Source organism: Heliangelus exortis, chromosome 2 (assembly GCF_036169615.1).
Source record: "Heliangelus exortis chromosome 2, bHelExo1.hap1, whole genome shotgun sequence".
NCBI classification, from domain to species: Eukaryota; Metazoa; Chordata; class Aves; order Apodiformes; family Trochilidae; genus Heliangelus; species Heliangelus exortis.
The window spans coordinates 80985866-81010863 of NC_092423.1; the positions used below are offsets into that span (position 1 = coordinate 80985866).

General features: G+C 36.9%; 1 protein-coding gene and 1 long non-coding RNA gene across 2 annotated transcripts in view; both read left to right on the top strand.

Annotated features, from left to right (window-relative positions):
* Positions 1-24998, top strand: part of LOC139793726 (uncharacterized) — a 329041-nt gene that overhangs the window by 101315 nt on the left and 202728 nt on the right. The gene's annotated exons all lie outside the window — the stretch shown is intronic.
* Positions 7927-24998, top strand: part of ABCA13 (ATP binding cassette subfamily A member 13) — a 139420-nt gene continuing 122348 nt past the window's right edge. The window contains exons 1-7 of the mRNA XM_071738686.1: positions 7927-8106; positions 13561-13724; positions 14193-14308; positions 15338-15471; positions 17254-17418; positions 18896-19098; positions 19917-24629. Coding sequence (XP_071594787.1) covers positions 7927-8106; positions 13561-13724; positions 14193-14308; positions 15338-15471; positions 17254-17418; positions 18896-19098; positions 19917-24629 — 5675 coding nt within the window. The remainder of the gene's footprint in view (positions 8107-13560; positions 13725-14192; positions 14309-15337; positions 15472-17253; positions 17419-18895; positions 19099-19916; positions 24630-24998) is intronic.

Below are 24998 nucleotides of genomic sequence, written 5' to 3' on the forward strand. Positions count from 1 at the left end.
GTTTCTAATATGGCTATTAGGAGAAAACAGAAACATTGCCTATCTTAAAATTATGTCTTTTAAAAAACTTGCTACTATTGATTATTTTAATTTTGGAATAATGTTAAGGATGAGAGAAAATGCTTGTATAATTCTTGATCTTCATCTTCCCCTGCACTAAGTGTCATCTTTGTCCTGCTTTTGTCCTTCACAGTTCACACTTCTTTTTTCCATGTTTCCTTATGTTAAAATATATAAGCATCCCTAAAAGTTCTTTACTGATGAGTAAAGCATGTTTGGATTTTTATTGTTGAAAAAAAAAAAAATAAAATAAAGTAATTGTGAATGGTTCCAAAGTTGTCTGCTTCTATCAGCCAGGTCCTAATACTCCATTACAAATTTACCCTTCTTCCCAGGTGTAACTCATCAGCTGGCATGAGCTCTCAGACCCATTTTCCTTTAGTACTTGGTTAAAGCAGCTGCACAAGAGTTGCCATCTTCCAAACACCCTTTCTTTGGACCCTCCTCTGTTGGTTCCTTTCCTATTTGAACGTGATTATGCCTTGTACAGCAGCATTACTTCCCACCTTCATGGGGAATAATTTATTCAATAAGATTAATTTTGCTTGCTCATGTCAAAGCCAATGGCTCCTCAGGTCCTCCCCACTTATTTCCTCTTCAGCCCAACTTGTTATTGCCTTAACAGCTGCCTTCTCAATTATCCCAGATTCCTTTGTTTTCACATGCTCTGCTACAAGCCAAGTGAGTGGGGGTTGCTTTATTAATCTAAAAAACCCAATTAGCTTATGAAAGGACAGAATTGCTAAAAGGCCTTTTAGGGTTTGGAGAAAAAAACCCAATAACTATTTCAGATTCCCTCATGTCTAAGCATCACCTATGTCGTTGCTGCTTTTTCTACTCAGGCAGTAGTTGAGATGGTAGTAAGGGCAGCTGGAGGAGACTGTGGCAATGTGGAAAAAGATGCTGTCTCAATATTCCTATGTTCTTTGCAACTGTTATTATCAACATCAATATATCAAAGAAAGGCATAAGCCTTGTGGAGCGTACCTCTGGTAAGCCATTCATCTCTACCAAAATTCTTGAGGAAAAATAGGGAAATACTTTGTTTTCCTAAAACTTTTAGACAACAGAAGTTTTTCTAACAGGCCTATGCTTTCTTGGCTCTCTGATATTCTCAAGTCATTAATTTTATCTATTTATTAAATCTTGAAATTTACTGACTTACCAAAATCATTGCTATATACCCTATTACTTATGCACAAAGAGGTTCCTCAGGTGAATGGCAACACCCAAGGAAAATGCAGATCATAATGACAGTAACAATTGCTTACTGCTTTTATCCTTTCATTTGGTGTCTTTCTTTACCACTTCCAATCCTAGTGGCATTGTGCAATGTTAATTTTGAACTCTAGGCTTATGGAGAAAAAAAAAAAAAAAATTACTGATTTAAAAAGTGGTTTTTTTTTTTTTGTATTTTAAGAATCTTTGGCTTGTGGTCCTGGAATTGGAATAATAGCCCTTCCCTGCATGACACATTTTTCAATATTCTTGATATGCAAATATAATTTTGGAAGAACTTACACTAGAGGAGAGTTCTGAACTCTTCAGTACCTGACATAACCTACTATGTTACAACCTGCATAGCTTTTCTAGTCACAGAGTATCCTTTTGTATTTCTTGACAGATGACACTCGGTTATATACATAAATGGTTATCTCTTCCTCTTTGTTTTGCTTTATATGTACCATCTAGCAACAATTTTCAGTGGGATAAAAATTTAAAATATTTCTAAAATGTAATTGTAGACAAAAAAGCCCAGGAATTGGCCAAAACCAACTAACTGAAGTCCACCACCTGAAATAAATGAAACTTACTTGGCTGAACTCAAAGTCCGTGGAAATCTACAGGAAAATTAGCACTCAAAATTTTAGGCCATGCGCTATATCATACCCTATAGAAGTTGGAAGAGTGAGCCTCTGGTGACCTGCTATGGAGTGTCAAAGGAGGATGTCCAATTAATTTCACAGCTATCTTAAATATTAATGACTTAATGCAGAGGAAATGTAAGAAAAAGACTGTCCAGAATGAGAGCATTTTTGTATTTGCTTTGGTGAACTAATCTAGATTTCACAGCCAGAATCTTGCCTTATTCCAAATTGATGGACAATTTGTTTCCATTTGTCTCCACGGATAGGATTTTGTTTTGTCTTAGTAAATAAGAAATACAATGTTTTCTGCTTTTCTGTTGTGGTAAGCAAGTAGCATTTTTTTATAGAATGGTTTGTGTTGGAAGTGACTTTATAGCTCTTTATAGGATATTAAATGCTTTTTGGTTCAAAGTTATATGAATTTTAATGTTTTTTTCTTTTTTTCCAAATCCTTTTTTCTATAGTACTTACAGTGTTTTGATTTCCTGTTTCAGATCCTGTCTCTCACTGAAATAATCTGGCCATGTGTACTGTTCTTGATTCTGGCTGCAATTCGCTTCCAGGAACCTCCAAAATACAAGGAAAAATGTATGTTTTGTTTCACTTGTGTTCTATTTTGGCTGCCTTTGCTTGTAGATGTATTTAGGAAATATTTAATATTTAGCAGATATTAAAGATGCCCCAGAATGGGTGGCTTAAATGTTGTGGAGTCAATGGCAAGATCCTTATACTGGGATTAAATTTTATCTAGCTGTGGATCTGAGCAAATCATATTTTGGCAAGAAGGAAATGTAAAGTTTAAAGCCTGGTTTGTCAGGTCAGTTTTAGACATCTACTTTGGAGTAAGGTGGGTTACTTGGGTTTTAGTAGAACTTTTGCCTTTCTGTTGACAAATGGAGTTTAGATGGCTCCCTCAGAGGCAGGTAACTATGCAGGAGGTGTTAACAGTTAGACAAGATGGATCTTACCCCTGCCCACTTCCTGGGATTTAGAATGAATATTTTGTAAATGATGAATTCTTCCACTTCCATCAATGCTTAAAAATTTGTTATGACCACCTCTGCCCAATAAAGTGTTTTTTGCTTTTATCTTGTCAAACATCAGCTTCATTCAGAGAAGAATGACTTTTGATATTATGCTCTATTGAGTTTATTATTCTGTTGTTCACAGACACCAGTACACTGGGAATAAACCACCTTTAACTACATTAGAAACCATTTTGGTAAAAAAAACTGTAGATCTGCAGAGTCTAGTGTGCACTATATAAATTTACTTTAGAATCTCTCTAGTCTAGACCCAAGAATGCAAAGAGTGCTAGTGCTTTGAGAACCTTAGGTTTGTTCTTGGAGTACATCTTCCATTTTGTTTTAGCAGAAAGATGTCCAGTGTATGTGCACAGAGAGCTTTGTGCCATGGGAACTGAAGTATGCTAAATTAAAATAATGATCATCTGCAAAGGACTCTGATCATTCAAACTCAAAGTTAATGATTTTATACATCAGGTACAGTTCCTGAGGAATGGAGGATGGTTTGAGTAATGGTGCAATTTCTAATGGTAAATGACTCCAAAATATTAACACCCGAATTTAAATGAAATAAGGAGTTTAAAATATTATGTACATGTAGTAAATTTACCCTTTTTACAGCATTAAATTTGGGATTTTAAGTAAGAGTGCCAGCCCAAGCGCTTCTTTTCTCATCTGTTTCTCATTTTATTCCCTTAATTTTGATGTAATGGCTGCCAAAAGGTTACCCAAAGGAAAAGGGGAAATGGCCTTTCAAGAACTCAATATTCTAATCTAGGCCACAACTAATTTTTACACAGGGTGAGGTTAGTCTGTCTATGATGTTGCATTACAACTGTGAAAATCAGCTTTCCAAAGACTGCTCTTGAATGTTACCCTGCTGTCATAGTCTGGCACAGAAGTTAAACATTGTCTGTGGTGAATTAGACGTTCATAGGTGGAACTCCTGCTGTTGATACAAATTCATTGTTCACAGGTGACAAAGCCACTTTCTAGGAGAAGGGAACACAACGTGGTGGTCCAGGTTTATAACTGCAGTGTTACTAGTTTTATTTCTGCCACTGTTTGGTTTTAGGTTACTTAGAAGCTCGGGACTTGCCAAGTCAGGGACTTTACCCTTTCATGAGGACTCTTTTCTGTAATGTTGGTTCAAGATGCAAGAACAGCAGTTACACCACACAGAAAGCCAATCGCTTACGGTAAGAGACATACATCTGACAGTAGCACAGTGCATTTTATTCTACAGGAAATATTATTATTTTGTAGACTGGTGGAGTAGAAGCTTCATTACTGTGCACTAGAAGTTTTCTTCAGTATCCTTGTAAATGTAAAATATTCAGGGCTTTAGTCATGCCTCTTTCTAATTTTTCTGTGCCCTTCATGGGCATTTCATGCTGGTTTTTGACACTAAAAATTCTTTTTGGGGAAAACTGGAGAGGTATCTTGTGATGATATTCTCATCCTTTACTTCTGCCATGTGAGAGCATGCTTTTATGCTTTCCCATGAAGTCTTTTATTCCACAAGGGTGAGACTGAGCAACAAGAATTTTGTCATACATGAATTTAAACTCTGAATAGTTTGGAAGTATACATGATGGGAGAAGTAAACAGAAAAGTAAAACAAGGATAACTCTTGAGTGATAAGACCCTGAAAGAACCAAAAAGCAATAGCAGAAGCTCTGAAATAAAAAGAATTAAAATACCAATCTATAAGAGAGCCCTGTCACTTGATCCCAGAATGCAAACAGAAAAACTATGAACTTGAATTTGTGTTGTTTTTTTTTTGTTTGGTTGTTTTTTTTAAATAAAAAATGTAATAACTGAGTCTACTTCAAAATGTTGAAAAGGGACAAGATGCAATAACAATTATGCAAATTGACTGAAGGATATACTTATAAGCAGCCTTTCAAAATATAATAACAAGGCAAATTAAGGTGAGTTAATCAGAATACACGTGGGTGTATATATGTGCATGTATTCTCAGAAAATTAATATTATCTACCAGAAAAGATCTGAGAAGTCTCAGCTAGGTAAATCTATATGAATATTGAGTGCTTACGGTTTATTATTGTAGGAGTTTACACATAGCAATAAATCCAGCATGCAGCAAGTTTGAAAGCTCTAGTACCACTAATACTCACCATTTGATCTAGACAGTCTGTTCTAGTTATATCATGTAGAGAGCTGTTGACTGAGATGAAGACCGTGCAAAATAATTTATATTTATGGGCAAACACCTTTCACATAAAGTAATAATTTATTACTAAAGTTGAAAATTTAATAGTTGAAGCCATGAATCATTATTAGTCCAGATCAATTATTACCCAAAATATAAAGAGAAATAACCTTATTAGAGTAGTATCTCTAAACAATAACAATAACATAGTTAAAATTGTTACACAGACACTTAGCTTCCTACTCTTTTTCCTGAGGGCATACTTACCTTTCCACTAGTGCTCTGGCTCATAGGGTCAGTAGCCATGGTATGGTGGTCATGGATCCTTATGGTAAATCATGATCTGTAGCTCTTTACTTGGAAGTATGTGGTTGTACTGTTGATGGTTTCTTTTTCAGTCAGGGTGCAATTGGGATAATTTGTGTTTGCTAACGTGTTTTTATACTGTGTTCTCCATGGGTCTGCTTCTCTGTGATACATCTGAAAGTTATATGGTACATCTGAATGTCTGTTATCTTTTGCCTGTGTTAGGTACCTGTTCTTTTAAATTAGTATTTATAAATTGGCTTTGTTCAGCTATAATTCTGCCTCTTAACTGCCCCCTGGTGAGTTGTTTATAGCCATAGGGTCCTCAGTGACAGCTTCTGCTCCCTCTCGTAAAACCCTTCAGTGCAGTGAGTCCTGTGTTCCCACTTCTCAAGACCTGTGCTATTACACTGGGCTTGTATTTCTCTGCACTGCTTTGCCATGTTAATCATAAATATTTCATTTTGCAGTGAATGGGCACTTGTTCCATAGACCTGTATAAAATTATGGTGGCATTGTACAATGAGAAGTGAAAATAAAGCAACCTGTTCAGGTAAAAAAAAAAAAAAAAAAAAAAAAAGCAGGTAGTTAAAACTAGACCAACTCAAAAGCAAAACTGCAGTCACATTAAGACAAGTTCAGGCAAAGCAGAGGTGACAAACCACCGTGCTGTGGTCTTGCAGACTCAATGCAAAGCCTGTAGCCAGTTACTTGCTGTGGCCATACTGTGTTACTGGATTATAGAGTTACAATAACTGTTGGCCATTTTAAACCTTGTTTCCTAAAAGGGTAGTTTTTATTTATATCACTAGCCCAGATGCCATGTAAGTGTGTAAAAACTCCAGAAGCTGTGAACTGTGTTGACTGCTCTGCATTATGATTTACACTGCTTTGCCAGAACTGCCCAAATAATATTTCAGCTCAAAAGAAAAACAGAAAAGAATTTCCTGGAGGCAGTCTTAGACCTACTTAAGAATTGGGGAAATTATTCACTGGCTTTCATTGTTTCAACTGAAAAAGTAAAATGCATGCATGTATGCATATTTCTGCACTCAATAGGCTGCACTGAGTGGCATATAGCCTGGGTAAAGAAAAAGGGGTAAAAAAGGTAGAAGGAAGTTCATTCTGAGGTCAGTCTGTTCCAGCAGGTCCATCAGTATAAATTAAATCAACCTCAGGGCTGTGTTGACTTATGCTGGCTGCCAACAGCCTTAGGAATAAAGACTGTCAGCTTGATCAGCCAAATGTTGCTGAATTCTACAATGTCCCTGTGTTGGCTGGAGAGAAGGGGTGACATAGGAACAATAATATCAGTTATCTTCCCTTCAAGCATTTATACGAACCCATATGTGTTTCTTTATAATCATTTTCAGGGATGTTTTTTTCATAAAAAATGTTGTGTTTATCCAGGCTGAATTGAAGCCTGTGTATAGTTTCCATGGGCGTGTAACACATTTGTTTTCAGGGTGTGCTCTGCATCAGTGCTATCAGTTTCAAAAATAGTTCTTGTCTTTTGGAAAAAGTAGTTCTGTGACTCTTATTGAAACCTCTACTATGAAAACCATAAAGCACCCAAACAACCATTTGCCAGTGAGCAGCCTGAGCCGGGCTGCCCGATGAGGGGGCTGAGACAGGAGCTGAAGTCCTCCTGGTGCAGTCCATGTCCTCACAGATGTAACTGCATCCCCCGGGCAATAGACTCCATTAACAGCCTTGGAAAGGTGAGAAGAGGAGCCAGGTGGAGGCTACAAATACCTCATTAACTTTGATTTGCAGCAAAATCTCCCACTTCCTCTGATGCCTTTAAAAACATCCCTATTTCAAAAGCTCTGAGGATGTGCTCCTTGCTCCTCTCTTCAACCACTGCAAAAGCTGCTGGCATTCAGCTCTTCCCTGATGTTATTCTCTGTGATGCTGTTACACCCAGCAGCATCTCAGAGTAGAGGAGTGAGAAAATATTAAGGAGCTCCTATGGCTAAAGACATTTTTCCCTATTGTTTCCAGAATCTTCCACCCCCTAAACCCCAGTTTAGAGGAGCACAGAGTAAAACTGAGAGCATGCAAACATGCTCTCAAGGACGTAGCTCTGAAACCCATGGCCTAACCCATGCATGGAAACATAATGCATTCCCAGTGCTCTTAATTTCAGTGCAATTTTTGCAAAATGTGTTGACATTTGGCCTTGCAGCTCACATTCCTAGATCTGTGTTTGTTAGATTCCTCAGTACCTGAAAGAAATAACTGAGAACAACAAAGATCATGAAAACAGGACTTGAAAATGTAATTTTAAGCACATTAGATTATTTTTCTTTATTTAGATACAAGTAGTGGCAGCCTAACCAGCCTCACCCTGTAGGTGTGTCAAAGCCCCAGATCTGTCTTGAATCTTCTCCTGGATGGACCCCTCAGATCCATGCAGTAGCTTTGTCTCCTTTGGCACCTTTCTGGACTCCTGGGCTCATCCTGCTGTGCTGGGGCTGTGGCCAGAGCCATGACCCACCTCTGGGGCTGCTGGCTGGTGAGGATCCTGGAGGAAGATGCCCTGTTGGTGATGGCATTGCCTCCTCTTGGTCATCTCATCTCCTACCTTGACCTCTCTCTTGGAGCAGGATGGATACCTGGGCCTCTGTTGGTTCTTCAGTGGTATAGTATCAGAAATGGACAAGAGCAGGTGTGGGAAAACAAAACTGAGACAGGTCTAAGCAACACTTGCATAAGAATTGCTTAGAAAGTAATTTTTTTCTTTAATGCTGTGTATCTTCAAATGAAAACAGACACAATTCTGCAAGATAGCTGTATGTCTGCAGCAGCTTGTTGATACAGAAACTCTGGGCTAGCTTTTGTAGTCTTTTGCTATATTATTGGTAAACTAGGCAATTTTCATGATCTTGCTTGGATGTTGTCAGCAAACTGGGGAGAAAAGGAATTTTAAACATGGGTTTTCTCCATTTTTAGCCAGTTAAGAGCAACAATTTTTTGGTTCTTTGCATCTTTTGGTCCCTTGCATTTTAGAAGGATTATAATACTATGCAACATGGAGGGAAAATTTCTTCCTCTGACAGTCAAGCAATAAACTATTGTCCAGTATGTGTATTGGTGCTGATGGAGATGGCAGTCTCCAGACTGTCCCAAGATGGTACAGAATGGGAGCCAGCACATCCAGGGCTTTGCAATTTTAGAGAGAATTTTTTAATGTGGTGACAAGGGTGAGGTTGAGACAAGAGTTTGTTGAGAAGCTTGTGAAAATCACCAGTCTAAATGGCATCGCATATCATAGCTGAGATCTCAGACGAGCTCTGAAGTGCTCTTATTGTTATTCTGCGTAACTGGGTAATCTGAACTGAATTAACATTTCTGAGTCATGGCTTTAGGAAGTGTCAATTGCTTTTACGTGCTCAAAGAGATGCAGAGTCTTTTTTGCTCTTTTGCAGTGTTTTGTCATGGTAAAAACTTGTATGAGCTGTCTTGAGTATTATTTCTGTTCTCATGCAAGTATTTATGAAAATGTACAACTCGGGGACAAGTTACTATGGATGTTAATGACATTTTATTCATTTTTATATCTTTATATAAAAACACACACCTTTTCCTAATACCCCAGTTCTAATTATGTATGTCCTCTGCTGCAGATTACTGGCTTCCTTCTTTTGTCCTGTTTGTTGTCACTTGCTTCTCTTTATTGTTCCTAGCAACTGCTGTTGACTTCCTTTACACATACACAAGTAAGTTAATATTGTTTTGTGGCACAGAAAGCACACATTGAAGGACCTTCGGGAGAGTAACAGTACAACAATTAAGCAATTTTGTTGGCACACTATCTGAAAATTTCTTGTCTTGACTGTCCTGTAGCTAGTTTTGAAGTCTAGTTTCTTATATTTTCCTGCAAGATGGTGACATCTTCCTGCAACTTTATGTAACTTGTGCCAAATTAAGAAACTAGTAATATCTTGTAACATTCCTGTTAGGAGCTAAATATGGTCCTCTATTATCATGTTGAAAAAATATAATTTCACACTTAGCACCAATATTCAGCAACCAAAACTTCTATAATGCTTGTATCTGTTTCATAAAACTGGGCCTAATAACTAGCAGCCCACCTGTTGCCATTTTCATAGGAGGTTGCTCTCAGCTCCAAGAGTAATCAGAGGAAGGGCTGTGGCAATGACAGCAAGAGAGGGCTACCAGTGGGAGCTGGCTGACATTGCTTCTGCCCTGAAAGTTCTCATAAAGCCAATAGTTCAGAAAAACACATCTGATGAACACCTGCTCTTGTCCCACTCAGAGGATTGTGCTTGGGAGTGTCAGGTTTCTATGAGGTTTTCAGGTTGCATATGCTGACTTGTCTTCTGTAATAACTGGGGTTTATGCCTGAATTTTTAACCTTCTTCCATACCCTAAATATCTACACCCCCATCCTGTTTCCCGGGTCTCTCACCAGTTACACCATCTGCTTGCTTTTCCTTGTGCTTCTCCCTGAAGCCACCATGCTCCAAGTGCTGCCACCCATTTTCTTTAATGTTTCTGGCCTGTGTATCTTCTCCAGTGTCCCCTCATGTGCTTCATGGGACCCCATGCAGGGCAGTGGTTTGTCTTCCTACCCCTCAAGCCCAGAGATACTAAAGGGGCAGCCCAGCTGAACTTGCTGTATTCCACAGGCAAGGACCTGAAGCCTTTTTACCAGTTTCTTCTTTCAGGGGAAACTCGACAGCTATCACTGAAACACTTTGAAGCTAAGTGATGAAGAGGAGACAGCACTTTTTCTCACTCTAGCTGGGGAGTGGGGAGGTTTTCTTCTTGTTTGAGAAGCTATCGCTGAGCAGACCCTTTTCCCTCATAGCATTATTGTTTGCAATGTTTCTAAGACAAGGTTGGAGGGAAGTGCATTATCTAGGTTGAAGGGAAAATGACGTGGGCTGAAAAACTGCATTTATGCTTCACTTCTTTGAATACTTGTGATGACTGGAAGTGACCTTTTCTTGTGAGTTTAGCTGTCAATTTAAAGTCCAGAAAAAAAAATCTGCAACCAACCAAGAAACCCAAAATCCCTGTTGAAAATCCCATTGAACCTAAGATAGAGTTTTTTTTTTTTTTTCTTAGAGTTATGATTTGATTTTTGGTCAAGCACTGGCCACTTGTTCATGCTTGAAAAGTCCAGTGCCAGAAAGTTTTCAGTACATAGTTAAGTGTTCCTGTTTTCCAAATTACCAGTGTTTCTAGCTGTCTTGAAATTTCAGGTAGTTGGTGTGTCATAATATTGGAATTTATGTGGTAGTTTTCAACAGCAATAGCTAAAGTGCAGCTATTAATCACCCTCAGCACCAGAAACCTGCTTTTTACAACACCAATCAAAAGGAAAGAATATATGGTGAGGAACTGTTCTGCCTTTAATCCATTTGAAGTTTGAGGCTGCTGAAAGTTTCCCAAAAGCCTACTGGCTGTCAACCAATTTGGGATTAAAAAAAAAAGACAGTAGTGACAATAGCATTCTATCTGCATAGGATATTGCGTGTATTTGAAAAAAACCCAAGCTATCATATCCCAAGTACAAACTGTATAGTTTTTTCCTAACAACAGACACTTTTTATATGTCTGTCATATGACAAAAATATGTAGCCAGAGACACCATTCTTCTTGCTTTTCAGATAGAAGGGTACCTTGAGGAGTATGTCATCTGTAATCAGTGTATGTTTGTTGGTGTGAATGCTTTTTTCTTAAGGTAGTAGAACTGTTATCACAGTTCTGTTGCTTAGTAAACTAACTAAAGAGAAAGGACCAACTTTCTTCAGGGCCCCAAAAGAGGGACTTAGATATTTTTCATCTGGTGACATTGACCAAATTGCCTGTTCTGGTTGCAGCATTTTGCCTTTGATGCAATAGAAAAGCTTGAACTTCTGGACTCATGATAAACCAGGGGAGAAAAGCTGAAGAAAAATTGAGTTCAGAAACATCAAAGGCTTCTTTGGATGTGTCTGTGTTTGGCTGCTGCCACAATTATGTTACTCACATATGTGAGCCACTCCAGCTCAACAATTTTTCACTGCCCTCCTTCCTGTGTTTTTGAGACTCAGTACTGCATCTTGCTAATGAACTGAACTAAATAAAAATAGTGTCAATGCATAATAGCATTAAAAAAAAAAAAGAATCCTGCTGTGAGTATATACACATCTTTCAGCCACTTGTTTCCAGTTTGTAATTGCATCCTGTTTCCCATTTCTTTCTGTAAAAAAGTTCTTCAGGCATCCAAAGTGGTCCAGAAAGCTTCACAGGACCTGACCTAGACTTCATGAAGGAGATAGAAGAACTTGGAAGGGGATTTATTGAGATCACAGAGAAAACCATGGCTTTAGAAAAGCTATGGGAGGAAAACTCAAAATTCTCAGGTAACCAGTGTTCTTTCTTATAATAAATTACTTTGTCTTTCAGGTAGTCAGAACCATCAAAAAAAGGAATACTCTTATCTTAAAAATGAAATGAACAAACTAAAATTTTAGCTGATCTGAAAAAAGCCACTTTTATGATTACTATTACTGTGGGCAACAGAAAATGATCAGAAAACTACTTAGCTTTTTAAGACTGTGTCCTTGTTTTATTACTTGATAGTTAACAAAATAGTGCGAGGAGAAAAGCTGAAAGGTAATGACTAAAATAACTGGGTACATTGGTCTAAAATACATTCAAAAGTAACTTACCAGAATTTAAGTCTTCTGAGGTTTTTCTGTTGTATAGGGATGGGTAGTTTACATCTGATGACCTTAAGACAAACAAGTCAGTCTTGCATTAAAAGTGACACCAGAAACATCAAGTTCTGATACTCCTGTGTACCACTGATACTGCACAGCCTTGCTGGTGGGCATTTAGGACCTATTATTGCCCTGCCTTTCTGGCTGAGTTTTCAAGCAAAAAGATTTAGGTGAAACAGTAATTTTCATGCCTGCCTGTGTAGGAGCTATTAGTTCATCAAGTGTTAAGATGAACGGTAAGCAATTCCTTTTAAAATGCTTTTTTGATAATAGTATTGGAAAGCACAGAAAGATCAAGTGGATCAATATCATTCTAGGGTATTAATTGTTTTACACTCTTCCACTCCTGTAGCCATGTCCCTTTTTATTACTTGCTATTGTTAATGGATTTTTTTTTCTGGTGTTAATAATGCCTGTCTGTAAAGGAAAATATTTGGTTTTACAGGGCTCCACAACATCACCACTTTTCTTACTGTAAGTATTTTTATAGTTTATTTCTAAATTACAGTTATGGATCTTGAGGCATCTTTATTATGATGGTTAGAAATGTGTATCCTTTCAAGGTTTAGTAAACTATCCTTAAAGATATTGGTATGCTGTTGAAGGAAAAAGTGGTGTCTTTGAAGTTTGTTAGAGGTTTGTTAAAGGTTTGTTAGATTCTAGATCACTGATTTAAACTAATCGAGGTTGTTAAGTAGCTAAAATTCACAGGTACTTGAAGGCTAATTGTTCATAGCAAGAAATTTAAAAGTGCATCTGCTGGACTTTGTGTAGTTGTATAAAATCATATTTAAAAATGTCTTGCAAGTAACTATTATCCTAAAAACTGCATAATAAACAAGTATGATTGATCCTACATGTTGCATAGACATCTAATAGTGCAGTCCTATAAAAGAAGTGGTTATACCACAGTTGAGCTTCAAAGAGAAATTTTATAAATTATTATTTGACACACCACACCAACTTGAAGAAGCTGTGAGGCAAGGATGGTATATTGCTGGCTTTATATGCTAGATTTAGAAATTCATTTCTGGGCTAGAGAGATACACATGTTTTAGATCTCAAAGATGATCCTTTTCTTTGGGACAGAGCTACTATTCTGAGCAGAAGGAGATTGCTCAGCTTTTCTCCCAGTTTATTTTCCATCAGAGCAGAGAAAGGCATCTGGATAAAAGCTGCCCTATGTTCAAAGGTGCCACCAAAATGATGTGCTGAATTACTAGAGCTAGAGGTGTATTTCCACTTGAATAAATAAATAGTTTAAATAGTCTAAAATTCAAGAGGACAGAGATAGGGAAGTAACAGGCACCTGCTATTTTTTTCTATTTTTTTTTTTCTTCTGTTACTGGAAAAGTTTCATGTAAATGTGTTTTTTTAACAAAAAGATGGATTTGAATGAAGTGGAGGAAATGATTTCTAGAGCAGAAAGCCTGTACAAGCAACCATATTTCTGGAACCTTCTGCATTCACTCCCTCACCTTGAATCAAACAGCTTGTATTCAGAAGATGGGTTAGCTGCTGTAGCACAATTTCTGAAAGTTATTCAAGAGTAAGTATTTTTACATGCTTGAGAATGCTCTGTTTCCATTTTTTTACCTGCAATTCTTGTTCTTCTCACTGGGTAGTAAAATAAGCATCCTTATCAGTGCATAGAGGATGAAATTTTCTTCTGTTTACCAGACTCTGCTTTTGTAGAGGTATAATAGGCATTTTCACCCATCTGATTCCTTCATAACTATTTTTCAATGCTGTCCAGTTCAGCAGAGATTCTCTTGGAGTAGAAGAAATTTCATCTTGGCAATGGTTGAAATTAGCCCATCACATAATATGGCTTTGAACTTTGTAATGTACTTTGGGATTCTTTGAAAAGCATATTTTTTTTGAAACTTGGAAATAAGTCTTTTCATTATAATAGGTGAACTGCAACTGTATTAGGGCTTGATCTTTTCCCACCAAGTCCTTTCAGGTTTTCTGGGTGTCCAGGCAATTTGATTTTTGTTTTATTTTTCACTTTCAGTACTGTAGCATCGTTGAAGGATCTAGCTGTTATGCCACTGGGCAAAAGTTTCTACGAAGTGGTTGAAACAGCACTGAATTTAACTGCTGCATCAGTAGAGCATAGGAACTTAGAAGGTAAGGAATTATTATGCATGCTGGGAATATGCAATAGCACTAATTGTATGAGCTAAATTCTTAATCTAAACTGTCTAAAAATTGAACTAAATAATTGCTGTAGTGCTAACCCATTTCTTTACTGATCTGTTTTTAAAATAACTAAGAACTAAATTGCATCAGACTCTGGCACCTATTTGATAAACAAAGCATGTTCATCTAGTATATTGTGTTTAGAATAATGCAGTGGTGAAATTTGTAGAGAAAATAAACCACTGCAAAGAATACTTTCTTACCTTTGATTGAAGGATAACCTCTTGTTTCGGACATGAGTGTTAAGCATTATGGATATTTTACTTTCAGCTTCATTCTTTTGTTATAAATTCTGGTCTCAGCTGAAGGGCTGTTTCCCCATCTGCTGCTTGAGTGGGGCAGATGAGTTTAACTGGAGAAGGAAGCCTTGCCCCAGGACAGCTCCTCAAGAAAAGACCAGGAGCAAGTTTCACTGGCAAACTGTCTGCTGGCACATAACTTACTCTGCACCTAGAATAGGGCTCTGAATAAAAGGTCAGGTTGACAATTTTATGGGGTCTAAATTCCACTTCAGCTGTCAAAGCCAAGACTGGAGTGGGGCAAAGGTGATATTCTGGAGCTCCTGCATGGAGGGTGATCTTGAGCTCCCTGAGTCTTCTGGTATCCTCCTGCTGTTCTTCCTCTCGTCAATGATCTGTATCCAGCCCATATATACATGTTTGCAAAACTACATGAAGAATTAGACACATGGTTCAGAATGGCATCCTACTGGTTCTGCTGGTAATCACTGTGCATTTCACCATTATTGAATCAGTTGTTGGAATATCATCAGATTAACTGACTTCATACTACTAATGCTATCATGGATTTTATCCTAGTGAAACTGGTGTTCAGGTGCATACTTTTTTTTTTTTTCCAAAAAGCTAGAAACATGGTACTCAGATTTCATAAGTTATGAAGCATAAAGAAACAAGAAGAAAAAGCAAGAATGATGTAAGCAATTTTCTTTTTTTTCAGGCTTTCAGTATAATCTTTCTCTTGGGGATGTTTTGTGGAATCCACATGCTGTGAGAGCGGAACTTAAATCCAATTTTGGTTTTGATGATCTTCATGTTGAAAAGCTGCTAAGTTACACAGCACAATTAACAAAGGTAAACCACTTTAAAATTTCAGTGTTCCTCCTTTTCATCTTTGTTTTCATTTGTACCTTGAAGGGATTTTTGATACCATACAGAAGCTACAGTCATATCTTATGTTTGTGAATAGCTACAAGTTTGCTAAATATCCTGGCTTCATTCCTATCAAAATAAATGTATTGAACTTCAGCTGGAATTTCTTCAAGTAAAGATGCTTTTAGGTCTAGTTGTGTATATTAATGAATTCATGCTCTTCTGAAGTCACCACTGGGTATGGCAAAATCCTGAGTCTACTGTCCAATCCTGTAAAGAATTCTGGAGTTTGATCCACTAAGCTTTTAAATTAGATCCTAGATTTGAAGTTGCCTGGATTAATTTGGCACGCAGAATTTTTCATCTTGTTTGGTGGACAAAGAATGCCTGTCTCTTCTGTGCAGAATTTAAGGCACATTGAGAATCTTTTCTCAGTTGTGCAGTCTTGATATGAATATAATTGACTGATGAGTTGTCTCAATGGAGCTATTCAAATATACTGGCAATGTGTCAAATTTTGAAGAAAATCCCTTTTCTCAAAGAGAGCTTTTTTATTTTTCTTCTGCACCAAAGTGATCTGATGTGATGGGCTGGTTTGAACTGCAGAAAACTTGAAACATCTTTTGATTTTCTACTGAAGTCCACAACATTTAATAGAACATGCTGGCATTTGTCTGAAATCTGTTTGCTCTTTTCCAGGTGAAATCTGGAGCTGTACTCCAGAAGACCTCATTATAAAAATAGCTGATTTGTACAAAGGGATGAATTATAACAAAACTTGACTTTTGAACAGCCTTTTAACAAAATACCAGTGATGGGCAGTTTGATCAAATCAACTGAATTTGACTTCAGCCTGTTAGCTATGGTTGGCTGTTTAACCCCAGGCAACCCACTAGCTCTTTATATGTTAAACTAATATCTTTATATTGTGTGCTTGTCTTAGGGCATTGAAGACCCTCTAAAAGAAGAGAAATAGGGCAGTCTGGACAATTTTTGTTCTGTGCACTTTAATAATGTGTGTAATGTCCCAGGGTGTTTGGTGTCAAAACATCTGCAAAACTTTTGTTACATTTTTCAGTCACAGCAGAGGAGTTAGGATGTAAAGTATCTCAGAAATACATTAATAGGAAAAATTAAAATGTGCTAAATTTTTTTGGCATGGCCTGTTAAAAACATATAATTTTTTAAAAAACTATGTTATTTAGGTTAATAAATCTTTCAACACAGAAGTTAGAACTCAGTTTATGAATTAAAAATTCAGGTCTTTTAGACACACTGCCAAAACCTCCGAACTTCAATTTAAAACTATTCTGCTGCATGTAATACTTGGTTGAGATGTACCATTGTGCTGAATGCTTTTTACATTGGTGATTTTTATACTTGTGAAGTTTCTTTGCTACAGTAATTCTAGTGCAAAATTTTGTTGTAGATATGTTGTATCACTGTCAAGCTAGTTCAGCATCAGCTTGCAAATGACTGGAGAAGTAGTGATGCTGGTGTAGTTGCATGGTGAAAATTCCTTGCATATTCAAGTATCATTCTACCTGGTGTATGAGCACCCTAATGGGGCCAATGGTATTTTATGCAGCACTCTGTATGTGGAGTATTTTGAAGTACATGCCCCAGAACATGAGGCTGGATTAAATAGGCTTTATTCTCACCGAAGGAGGCTATGTAATATTCTTTTTTCACCAGATAAGTAAACTGATAGCAGAGATAACAGTAGCTCTCTTGATGCTTTTCAATTTCTTATGTGCCTGCCAGATTCCCACAGGAGAGACACTGGAACAGTTTGTGTGTGCTGCTCTGTCCAGTGTGCCAGAAGATGAGGCAAACAAAGAGAATAATGAAGAAGGTTGTATTCCTGCATGGCATGAGGCCAAGCTGTATCTTGTTCATGCTGTCAGCAAGCTCAGACTCTATGCACAGGTACACTTTATTAAGTTCATAGATTAAATTCCCAGGTTTTGCATGGAGGTTGTCAACAGGAACTCAGTTAAAAGATCTGAGTTAGTTATTAAATGTTATTGTCATGAACTGTCTTCATTTTGTTAAAAAGTAATCCTTATAAGGAATTGTTCCAGGGGAAATATGATCTATCACCACGTGTCTACTTAATCAGATTTTCTCATTAACTCAAATACAGATTTGAAATCTAATAATGAATACAGTGAAATATACTTCACTACAGAGGCCTGATAGAAGCAAGATCCCATTTGCTGTTCCAACTGAGCCTGAATTTGGGGCAAAAGTGAAGGAAGACTGCAGATTTCCACTTACAGAGTATATAATGAACTTATATTTTGTTCCCCTCCACTCTCACTGGTAATGCTGACTGAAGCATTGTGAAGGGGATGAGAGTAAATCTCCAGTAGAGCATCTTAAAATTCTGCTCTGGCAGAACAGCTTGAGATGCAGTCTCCATGCTGGCATATGTGTAGTTGTGTGTAGAAAATGTATTTCCTAAGGAAAACACATACCTAGCTGCCTTAATACTAGTGTTTGTTTTCCACTGAAATACGGTTTTCTTTCCCTTAAAAGTGTCAGCTGGGTGTGTCTCAAGCTGCTCTGAAGGTGTTTCTAGTACCTAAAGAAAGTATGTGGAGTTTACTGTGTATTTCCTAAAAAATTTAGCCTTCGATTTGTCTCTCGATAAAGATGTTGCTTATGTACGATGACTTGAATTAAAAAATTTATGTGATTGCCAAAACTAATTAACTAATTCCTATTGTAGCCATAGGAAAATCCAGTAATAATTTCATCAACTATTTTAAAACTTCTGAAACAAGAGCCGACATCCTTATGATGTCAACTTGAAGTACTGTAAGATGCTGACCACTGGGAATTCCCTTGGTGAACTGGACATCTCTTACAACAAATAATCTGCTATAACCACTTGTTGTGAAAAATATACAGTGGTGGAAGAAGGCAGAGCAGTCAGTAGGTTTGGCCAGACCTTGGTACACCTGATTCCATGCCTACACAATGGGACAAAGCAGGGTCCTCCCCATCTCTTTCATTAATGGGACCCCAGGAATGTTGAGGCTGCTGCCCTCTTATCAGGTTGTTCGAGTAGGCAGCTATCCTGTAAGGGAAACAATCCTGAGTAATTGGCTGTGGAGGTCTGCTTTGGGCTGGGTTTAATCTCAGGCTGTCTTTTTACCATTCCTGTGTTGGGCAAGGACAGCACAGCGTAAGCTTTTAGTTCTATATGTGATGTAGCCCTGTTATTTTGCAAGTTTGCAGGTCAGTTCAAACCGTATTGAAAATCATCCTTTATGAGGCTTATCATATTTTTTTTTTTTTTTTTTTTTTTTTTTTAAGACTTGCAAATTCAGTGTGTTGTTTAAGCACTAAAGATTTGGTTTACTGACAAGGTACACTCTGTTTGCTTCTAATTCACCAGGTGTTCGAGCAATGGTTCAGCAGCAGCAGGCTCTCTCAGAAGCTCCTTTTGAGACTTGAAAGAAGCATAGCTGATTTCATGTCACAGGTTCTAGATGACAAGAAAGCAGGGAAGCTTTTTTCAGACATAAATACTCTGATCCAGCAATGGAATGAGAAATCAGATGCCTACTTTTCAGAAGGTTATACTACATCTCATGATCTGTAAGTTTTACTTATCTTTCTGCAACTTATGAGGTTCAGATCAACCTGAATTTTTTTTCACATTACATTTAATCGATTTCTGGTTTTTATTTGTTAAATATTTTTATTTCTGCAATTCAAAACCTCATCTACAGTCAAATAATTGGCTGATGAATATATATTCTGAAAAAGAAATTAAATCTGCAATTCAGAGTACAGCTGCTTGCAGGTTCAGCAGATAACCTGAGTACAGGTCAGGACTCATAGGAATCAGCATCTCTATATAATGAACCATTGTGAACTAGGATCTGAATTCTTTACCATGTTCTGCAAAGTCTAATTCCCATAAATGGTTGCTGTGCCTCAGTAATACTTATCATGGCTGTGTGCTATAGGATCAATCTACTCATATACAGCAAGTTCAGGGCATCTGAAATCTTTTGGACTTTTGTTGTAGGAGTCATATGTGTGTTATTTTTTTGCAAGAGATCTTGGAACATACTTAAATTGAAGGTGTTTTACTTTTTTTGGCTTACAAGCTTCCTAATAAGCTTCCTAATACTGATAAATGTGTACTTGAAGCTATTTGCCAACATTGGCATTTTGATTTGAGCATGGTTAGAACTTTTCAGTGAGTTTTGTAACATTTTTGAAAACCAAATTGATTGCAATTTCTGCTATTTCAGGTCTTGTGGTAGTTAAGTTGTGTTGACTATTTAAATGATATTTGAACTTATTTCAAATTGAACTACATTGTAAAATTATAAAATATTTATTTAACCATTTCTTGCCTGCCTACTAGATATTTAACAAGAAAAAAACCATGCTTAATATTTCAGAATTTTGACATCTTTCAAAGAGTTTTTGAAGAGAGATCGGAACTTATGGATTTCTGGTGAAAATGAAATGGATCTTCTTCATATTGTAGAAGTGATAGAAGAAATTATCAAGTTTGATTACTCAGCCTCTTCAAATCAGTCTCTAATTGAAAGGGTCTTGAATAATACAATTACATGGATGAAAAAAATTTCTGAGTGGAAGAAATCTGCCACCAATTTCTCATTTCCAGTTTCTGTACTCCATAATGAGTTAAGAGAAAATTTCAAGCCTCCTCAGAGATTCTGGACGAAGGAGAAGACAGAAGTTTTCTGGCATGTAATGAAAATGGTATTCTATGAACTTGATTTTAAGCTCTCTCATTTGAGTCAAGAGGAAAAGAAAGAGGTACTGGAGACCTTATCTGTGATGATGTTTTACGTTACAGAGAATAAAATCCTTAATAGAAGTATGCTATTGCTCCAAAATATCCTGACTGATGGGCCAGAGTTAAATATTGATGCTTTGAACCATTTAAAACACTTAAGTGAAAATTTTCTAAGGAATCTCTATGAAGTTGGATCATTGATGAATGATCATGTCAATGGGTCTTTCAGCACCATTCATGGAGTAATTAATGCTTCCTCTTTATTAGTCTCAAATGAAACTTTTATGTACAAAGTGCAAGAATTAGGAGAAATTGTTAATGATTTCTTCAAAAACATCAACAAATTAAGCAATACTAGTGTGGCTTCCCTTGTTTCAATGCTTTTCTCTCTGTATCACGATGATGCTCTGGTCTTAAATATTGAGAGCAATAGCACTCTGTTAACATTTCTTTATGAGACTTCAAGAGATATTTCAGCTTTTCAAGTATGGCATGATTTCCAAGACAGGGACAAAGTTTTTGATTTTCTGTCAGAAACATTTGAACTTCTCTGGAATCTCACCAGTGATTCTCTGTGTGAAAAGTTACTTACCATTTACAACTTCACTGAGTTTCAGGCCCAGTCTCTTGCACAGAAAGGAAAAAAGGAAATGCAAGTTGTTTATAGTGCTCTGAGCAGCCTTAAAACTTTGTTTATAGATGAAGAGCTTCAAACAGCAGCCTTTTGTTATTTGGAACAATTTCTTGATATACCAGAATGCCTGGTAGATAATGGGTGCATGGATTTTTATCCATCAAACATTACTTCTGAAGATCATTCAGCAGAAGTTTACAGCTTGCTTCTGCTTCCATTGGACATTGCTCTGTCTAATATAACAAACCTGGGAGAGGAGGTAAGTGTGCCTTATGCATTGCACTGCACTTTTACATGGCTTCAAACCTGCACAGAGATTTTTGAGGAAGCATCCAAAATCTTAAATTTGAATTCATCCTTTTTTGTCAGCCTAAGAAATGAGTTGGAATATCTCTCTGAAAGTCTTCTAAATACAACTCATGATGAACTGTGCAATAGTACAGATATGTTTATTGTTGAAGCTACCACAGCAGCAATGAATGTATTGAAAATCATAATTGAAGCAGGTGGTAATTTAAATGACTGGAGAAACTTGGATTCTTTCCTTGCTTATCTTCAAAGTGTTTTTAACAATGCAGTTAATGTCACAAGCTCACTTCAAGGTAACAGTTTAGAGAATGTTTTAGAAGTTATGGGAGTCGTGATAACTGAATTGCAGAAATCTCTACTGGAGGTTGTTAATGGAGAGTTTTTCACTTCTTGGCTTGATACTTTCACCTCAGAAGGATCTGAGGGAGAAGATGGGAGTGCTGGTGTGTTTTCCATTGGAAATTCCCTTTCTACCATTCTCAAGCTCTCCCAGAAAGAACTTGGAATTATTCTCACTGAGATAAAAGACACAACTACTTTCTTTAAAGGTATATCTGAAGGCAAATATATGGCTTGTATCAGTATTTTCCAGAATATTACCAAAATGATTTTGAATGAGACTCTGGAAGACTTAAGCCATTCACAAACAAATTTTTCATCACGCCTTACTTCTTTTCTAAACTTTTATAGTACCGTGGGTGAAGCAGAGGATTGTAAAAGATGGATACATGGATTAAGCAATCTCAGTGAAAAATTCATGTCACCTCCACACCTTGAAAGCGCAAAACATATTTTATTTCTACTGAGATCTCTGGGAAACATAGAGACAGACGCTAAACTAATGAATGTGATGGACCTTGTTAATTTAATTTTTAATTTTATACTCCCTGAATGTTCCCTACCTGGTTCTGATGTGATGTGTGTAAATGTTTATTTTGATATTATAGCAAAAACAGTAAATTTCATTCTCCCTGAACTTTATGTAAAAGATGACATTGGTGTGCTTGAATTTATTTTTACACTTTTAAATAATTCTGGAGGGCAAATACAAATGGTTGTCAATGATTTAGTGAGGCAGTCATGGTATATGTTAAACAAGACCCATTTTAGTCAGTCAGCCCATGGATTTAGCAGTACTTCAAGAATGTTCCTTAATGCTATTCACCATCTTCAACTTTCATCAGTAGAACTTCTGGAAGAAATTGAAACTCTTCTGAAAAACAAAAGTTCTGAAATCCAAGAAAACAATTCTGTTCATTTGGATATTGAGATGGAACCTTTCTTGCATGCTAAAAATACCAGTTTGTTGATGGACTTAGTTCAATATGTGATTGGTAAACTTGACTCAGACTTGCAGGGTGAACACAAAATGTTCATCCAGAAACTGATAGAAACAACAGCTCTGAACACTGAACTGGTAAGGAAGGCACTTAAAATTTTCAAGTCTTCTAGTTTTTTTGGCTTTCCATTAAAAGATGATAAAGAGTTACTGAAGCATACGTTAGCCTTGGTACAAAATATGGAGCGTGTGGATGTTGAGTTCTTGATAAGTCAATTCAAACATATCCAAAGGAGCCTAAATAATTTCTTTGAAAATATGAAGCCTTTGTATACTGAGAATTCTGAGTTAGGATTGTTCATAGACTGGTGGGATGCATTTGAGAACGATTCATGTAACTGGAACCTGACTGGCTTATGGCAAATAACACAACTCTTTGAACAAGATGAGCTCTACGATGTAGAAGAGATATTCCATCTCCTCCTTGATGTCATCAGCCTTACAGAAAGAGTAGCACACGGAAACATCACGGAAGCACTATCCAAAGTAATTGATTTCATACTGACTCAGGAAGAAAAAATGCCAATGTTTACTGAAGAGGAGTTTGATAATGAAGGAGAAAGTCTTCTAGTGTTACTGGAGATATTGAAAGATATGTCTGATGATTCTGCAGAGGCCTCAGTTTGTTTTTCTGCAGCATTCTGCTGGACTCTGACAACAGTAACACCTCAGAGTGATGCCGTTTTTGAACTCTGTGACTTTGACTTTGTGCACAGCAGTTCTGCTCTTAATTACACCAGAGTTATTGAAGTTCTTAAGGAGCTGAAACTCATCACTCTGGATGATAGTTCCTCATGCATGACAGAAGACTTTCAGATGGATATAATTCACAATTTGACTTGCTTTTTTCATCAGATTAAAGAATGGACCTCTGTTCTTTTGAAGTTTTCTGAGCTCCATCAGGTAAATGGCTCAGTTCTCAAAGAGCTTCTGGATGTTTGGAATGAGCTGTCCCTCTATGCTGTGCCACTGCAAGTGAATAATACACAATTAATCAACAATTGTTACTTCACACCAAAGAGCCAAGTAGCTTTACATATCATAGAAACACTGAGCAGTATTCCAGTGGCAGAAATGGAAATGGCCAAAGGTGTGCTTGAACAGTTGGATGATCTTTTTGGTGGCTTAAATTGGAACAGACATTCAAAAACATCATTTACAAAGGCTGTTTTTACTAATGTTAAGAATATGACCAGTGAAGTTTCTGGACTCCTGGATAAGGAAGCTGTCCTTTCTTTCCTTTCTGCAATTCAGCCTTTAATGATGCTGTCTTCTGTTGGAAACCAGACATACTCAATGCTTATGGTATTATCAGCTTTAAATGAAAACAGTAATATATCTGATAACTTTGACAACTTCTGGTTTCCTATAGTTACAAGCATTGAAGATTTATTGGAGAATTTTAGTATTAGACACTTACTTGCCGTGATAGACCAGGAGTTTCAATTACTAAGTTTAGCCACTGGACAGTCCTCTTCAATGGCTCTTGATGCTTCAGTACAGAAATTTAATAAATCATCTGTAGATGCTATGTTAAGAAATTTTGAAGACATACAAGACATTGTAAACAGCTTTCTATGTGAGTGTAACAGCAGAAACTATTCTAAAATAATGCATGTTCTTTTTCTCCTTATGGCTGATGAAAATTCGTCGAATGACCTACTGCTGGTTGTCAAAGACATTATTGACTTTCTGGAACTATTCCAAAATAATTCTAAGGAAGTTTATACTGGTAAATTATTCATTGATAGTAGCAGAGAAAACCTGAATAATACTTATACTGCTAATTCAGTTTTGTTAAATAATCTCCTTCATATAATTGCTGATCTTGCTGTTATAGACGAAGATCTGCATAAAAACAACACTGAGCTTCAGGTAGTTGACTTAATTGATTCCATTGTTGATAACGCACTACATAGAGAACTTTCTACTCATTCCCAAAACAAAACTCTGGAGATCTTGGAAGAGATCTTGCAAATGGTATTTCAGTCTACCACAGAACATGACTGGAACAAAATAACCTTCTTACCAAAAGAATTGCATCAGGATATAGTGAGAGAAATGAGGTGAGTGTTTTCTATATACTCATTTTGACAGTGTGTTGATAATGACAGAAGGGGTCTTTGTAAACAGCTGAATCAAAACTTTTAAGTTAATTAGTTTCATTTCGAAATTGTGCTTTTGATCAAAACAATATTTTTATCAACTTATATTGTCAAGACCAGTTATATTTGGTATCATGCTTTACTGTGTGGACCGGGTTATTGTCTTGCTAAGTCATCTGTGTTGATATTGGAAGTTATTTCTTTGGAATTATTATAGAACCAAATATTTGATGATACCAGTGTTTTAAAATTCTTACAGGTCTGAACACTGAACCCACAACTATTGGCAGGAAGCCAATAATTTTTTTTTCTTTTTCTTTCTATATCCAA